This window comes from Pundamilia nyererei, unplaced genomic scaffold (genome assembly GCF_000239375.1).
Source record: "Pundamilia nyererei isolate P.nyererei 1_Seehausen unplaced genomic scaffold, PunNye1.0 scaffold00051, whole genome shotgun sequence".
NCBI classification, from domain to species: domain Eukaryota; kingdom Metazoa; phylum Chordata; class Actinopteri; order Cichliformes; family Cichlidae; genus Pundamilia; species Pundamilia nyererei.
The window spans coordinates 2,027,092-2,032,526 of record NW_005187452.1 but is presented as its reverse complement, the minus strand read 5'-3'; the positions used below and the strand labels follow the sequence as shown (position 1 = coordinate 2,032,526).

General features: G+C 37.1%; 1 protein-coding gene across 1 annotated transcript in view; it reads right to left on the bottom strand.

Annotated features, from left to right (window-relative positions):
* Positions 1 to 1,323: 1,323 nt before the first annotated feature.
* Positions 1,324 to 5,435, bottom strand: part of slc7a9 (solute carrier family 7 member 9) — a 10,134-nt gene continuing 6,022 nt past the window's right edge. Inside the window, exons 6-12 of the mRNA XM_005733408.1 lie at positions 4,125 to 4,169; positions 3,912 to 4,035; positions 3,145 to 3,248; positions 2,800 to 2,896; positions 2,403 to 2,552; positions 1,804 to 1,978; positions 1,324 to 1,662 (exon numbers count right to left, since the gene is read on the bottom strand). Coding sequence (XP_005733465.1) covers positions 1,601 to 1,662; positions 1,804 to 1,978; positions 2,403 to 2,552; positions 2,800 to 2,896; positions 3,145 to 3,248; positions 3,912 to 4,035; positions 4,125 to 4,169 — 757 coding nt within the window. The 3' untranslated portion in view covers positions 1,324 to 1,600. The remainder of the gene's footprint in view (positions 1,663 to 1,803; positions 1,979 to 2,402; positions 2,553 to 2,799; positions 2,897 to 3,144; positions 3,249 to 3,911; positions 4,036 to 4,124; positions 4,170 to 5,435) is intronic.

Here is a 5,435-nt window from a genome sequence, read left to right as displayed (position 1 = left end):
GTACAGTTTTTAAATTTAATGTTGCTGAAACAAAGTAATAAAAAAAATTAATCTATCTGATCGAGAAATCACTCATCTTTGGAAAAGAGAATTTATTACAGAGAAATGGCTCTTTCCAAAATAAAAACTGTACTATACGCTTCTTCTGGGGTATACTCTCGGCAGCATATTAAACATATCAGGTCCCCATAAGGAGAATCATGTGCTAACGGCTGTCTAAATCAGCGGTCCCCAACCTTTTTTGCGCCACAGACTGGTTTATGCCCGACAATATTTTCACGGACCGGCCTTTAAGGTGTCGCGGATAAATACAACAAAATAAAACTAGTACCGGTACCGAAAAAAGAAGATTTATTCATAACACACATGAAAAGACCCAGGAAAACCGAGTTAACGATAAAAACGATAACAAAAAAACCAGCTGAAAACCAATAAAAACCCTGAAAACCATACATTTCACACATGAGCCTCAACTCTCGCGGCCCGGTACCAAACGATTCACGGACCGGTACTGGTCCGAGGCCCGGAGGTTGGGCACCGCTGGTCTAAATGACTCAGGTAAATTGGTAGCATGCGTGCTTGTTGTTTTTGTCTGCTTCCACTTGTCTTTGCACTAGGATGATGTCGGCGTAAATGTGCAGTCATATTCGCTGTGTTCCCACTAGTGCTGTCAGCGTTAATCTCGTTAAAATGACATTAACGATGACATTAACGGCATAACGAGACAAATCTCCGTTAACGAGTAACCGCGGATTGCTCCGTGCGTCGGGCTGGATGGCGTCAACACGTTATCGAGCTAACTGCGCTAACGCACTAGTTCCCACCAATGTAATTGAGCATTGCATGGCACATCTGACATATTGTTTTACTTTTGTCCATGACGCGCTTACCTTCAGGGTCATACCTCACATGAAAACCAAAACAGTTTCAAACACCAGATCTGAATGAGGGTGGGGGAGGTTCAATTTCAGGTAGCGTTGAGACAGTAGCCATGTTGCAACGCGCTTAGCTTCTGTCTCACTAGCTTGCGCTGCGCTCAGTGGATCTGCGCTAGACAGTACAGCCTAGGCAGAGAAGTCGAGCTCAGATCCACTGAGCGCTCAACACAGACAGCATCGTCAGAAGAAAAGTTGATAAAATAAATAAAACATTTTGTATTGCTCGATACATATGCGTACCGAACCGAAAGCACTGTATCAAACAGTTCAATAACGATACTGTACATGGATTGTTGCACCCCGAATATGTATGCGTATTGTGTGTGTGTACGTGTGTGTGTGTGTGTGTGTGTATAGTTCACAAGTATATAATTTTTAAAAGTAAAAACAGATGAAAGCGTACCCTTTCATCTGTTTTTAGTTTATATGTCATATACTTCTGGAATATCCTGCAGATACTCCCACTGTATCCTGCAGTCATTCTATATAAACACAATTTCTGAGCCCTGAACCAACAAATTTAAATTATTTCATTTCATCCTACTTTTGCAGAGAAGTGAGCTCTAAAATGTGTCTCTAAGCCTTTAGGCACACTTCCTGTTTCCAAAACTAGACAGAGCATTTTTCATTACCCCGTAGACACCGAAACGCGTTATGCCTTCTCATTCAGTTTTCTCAGGAGGAGCTACATCCATTAGCAACTGGAGATGCATAGTGATGGGCCCTATCAGGAAACAGAAGTTAGAGGTCAAATCAACACAAGCACTTAAGTAATCATCATTTCATATCAATATTTGATCATATAATTCTACATACTTCTCAACATATATATTTTAAATTTTTACAGTCAAAAATATAAACTTACTCATGATTTTGCGCCCCCAGTTCACTTTTCGGTAGACAAATGGGTAGTAAAGGATAAGACCACTGAAGATGAAGATGGTACAGTAAAGGTATTCCAGCTCTGGCTGATCAATGATGGGTGCCAAGACCAGGTAGCAGGACACCAGGACCATGATGCCTGCTAAGACCACCGGTATCTTCAAGGGAACAGAGAAGTACATAGGAAGTATTTGATTTATGTATTTGATTGTCTAATATTTGATGTAACACTTAAAAATAATAACTTTTACTACTACATTTTGAGACAAAAGCTAAATATGGCTGACTAACAAATAAAACAGAAATTACTGTTGACTGCATAGACGAGTCAAAACAGATAGAAATGTTTTCTAAAAAACTGATAAAATTTTCTAAAATCAAGTATATATTTGACCTTCTATTACTGATCATAACTATTCTGTTAACTAGGTATTGTTAAAATAAATAAAATAAATCCTCATCTCAAGGCTTGATTGTGGTCATTTTTTGTATGATGTGGTTTGTCAATCCAAATTAACAAGGCATCAAAATGAATAAAATGATCTTTTGTGCCAAACAGCATAAAAGATAAACTAGGCTCACCTTAACTGGTCTGTCCAGGTCCTTTCTAGTGAAGCGCATGACTATGAGAGCCAGTGCTGCCAGCCCATAGAAAAACCACTGAGCAAAGCTGAAGTAGTTAATGAGGGTGTTGATATCTGCTGGAATAATGTAGAAAATAGCCAAAACACCCTAAAACAGAGAAAAATTAAACAGTGAAATGCCATGTAGTGAAACAACACAGTGTATTGTTTATCTGAGAATCCATGTCAAATTTATAGGACTTGAAATGACACTGGTTTTTGGGCTCATTTAAAACTTTTACAATCTGTAATCAACACACCGTGAAAGGACATATAACGTTTTAAACAATAGATGGCTGATCATCTGAGGCCAAATAGAATGCATACAAAATGAGTCATTAATGCGTAAGACTCACATTGAATATAAGAGCAGGAGCAGGAGTGTAGCATTTCACATTAATGTAGGATAAGATTTTCACCATGTGTCCTTCTCTGCCAGATGCATAGACCAATCTGTAGAGCAAAAAACATTAGGTTTACATTATTAATTTTTTTCTTTTTGCTATAAATTTGTTGTATTTTTTTATTTGCTTTTTCGTTCCATCCCCTTCAGGATTCTAACTTTCATTTTCAGATGTTGTTTCATTTTTACACATACATAAATATGCACTTCAAACCGCTCTAAAGGTACTGACAGAAATAATCTAGATTATGCCAAACTATCAGCATGACATGCAATATGTAATAGATGTCTCTTTTACCTGCCAGCAGTGAAGCAGCTTCCATTGGCAGAACCAAATGTTGAGAAGACAACAAAGAGAGGAACAATCCAAGATGCTGGGTAAAGGACTCTGTCTCCAAAAGTCTAAAAAAATACAAACTAATGTTTCAGAAAATACAAGGTGTGAAAACAAGGGGCTATTATGCTCATTTACAATTGTCATGTCATTTACAATAATTCAAGATATGAAGCTTGATTTTGACACTTTAATATCAATATTATATATCACTATGTCTAATTTCCTATCTCCCACCAAAAAAGTAATACAATCTCTTCCTTTTATTACAGACAGTGTTGTAATAAAGCTCCTTGGTTGTTTGCATCCATCCTTTACATTACAGTTGTCTTGACCCTGCAGTCAGCTATTGTTGCAGAAAGCTTGTTTTGTACTCAGAGAAAACTTAGCTGTTTCCATTTTACAAGCGTGTCCATCTCACATTAATGGTGACTTAGGCTGGGCAAGCTGAGAAGTCAGCAGCTTTTTCAGGATCAACACAAAAATAAACCTTCTTTGATTTTGTCTTCACTTTTCTCGAAACCAAACTTTTTTTCTTAAATTCTGAAACACATCATCCTTTCTATCCAGTTACTGTAACTGTCAAATACTTGAAACATCATACCTAAAAACTAATATTACTAGCTAGATAAAAATGATTATCAGATTTGCAGTCACTAAGTAAACATTTGTTAAAGTATAGGTGAGTGAATCCCAGTAGCAAGATGCTTATTGACCAGTGTTATCCTTACCACAGCAACCGCTGGAGACAAAAGCAGTTCAGTTGTGGTCATAACAGTGAAGTAAGCAACATTGACCAAAATATAGCACACAGTAACCAAAGGAATCCCAATAACAATCGCCAGTGGCAAGTCCCTGAAATTAATCAACAAAAGAAAAAGTATTTTTTTTAAAATTCAATGCCTTGTGAGTTATTGCTTAACACTAGAGTCTCATGTTTTTACCTGAATGGGTCTTTTAGCTCTTCTGTGATGAAATTTAGTTGGTTCCTGTAAAAGTAATGAAATAGAAAATATATGATACATATTTCTCAGTAGAGCACTGGACTCAAATGTATATGCACATACTCAGTAACCTAGTTAAGTCCAGTTTTTCTGGCCTAATAAACAGAAAACGAGTTAGCCTCTTCAGCATCTTCGGTAGCAGTAACTTATTCTTTTATGTCTTTTATGTTTTATTTGCCCTTTAAATACAACCTCAGATGAATGACACTAAATCATGTTTTCCATGGAAATTAAAAGGTTTAATACCAACTGGTGCTGCTAATAAACTACACTGCAGTGATCACTGGCAGTTTTGGCAGTTTTCTAGTCTGGATCATTCAGGTGTGTTAACACAGAGGCAAGGGAGGTAAGATAGTAAAGATAGAAGTTAGTAAAGATACTGGAGAAACAACTTTACTATTCGTCAATCTCAGAAGAGTTATAAGCCATGTATACATTTTAAAGCAAGCAAGCAATTTGAAATTCATGAATCTATAGTAGGAAACATTCAAGACAAGTGCCAATATTCCCAGGATTACAGAAGTTGCCAAAAACCGAAGAGTTACATTTCAGTCTCTACAGGCCTTAGTTAGCATGTTCAATGTTAAAGTTGATGACAGTACAAATAGAAAAATACTGAACAAGTATGGCTTTGCTTGGAAGGGTTGCCAGAAAAATATCTCAGTTCTCTAATAAAATATGGTAGCAAGATTTGCAAATACATCTGAAAAAACCCAAGATTCCTGGAAGTATATTCTTTTCAAAGATGAGACCAAAGTGGAGAATATTTGGCAAAAACAAAAGAAATTATATCAGCACAAACACCTCATACCAACTGTCATGCAAGGTGGTAGAGCGGTAATGATTTGTGCTCGTTTTACAGAACCTGGGCACCTTGCAGTCATTGAGTTGACCATTAACTCCTCTATATACCAAAGCATTCTAGAATCAAATATGAGACCATTTATCCAACAGTTAAAATTGGCCAAATTGGATCATGCAAGAGAGCAGTGACCCTAACCACACCAGCAAAACTACAAGAGAATGAGTGAAAAATACAAATAAAAAAATATAGGTATATCTGTCACTCAGTCAAAATTCAGCCCTTTCTAGCTGAAAAGCTGTGGTAGGAGTCGTGCATAAACAAATGCCCAAAACCTCACTGAACTGAACAGTATTGCAAAAGCAGTGGGCCAGAAATCCTCTATAATGATGAAGGAAACTGAGAGTCATAGAAGAAATGACTAAGTTAATTTATTGCTGCCAAAAGGG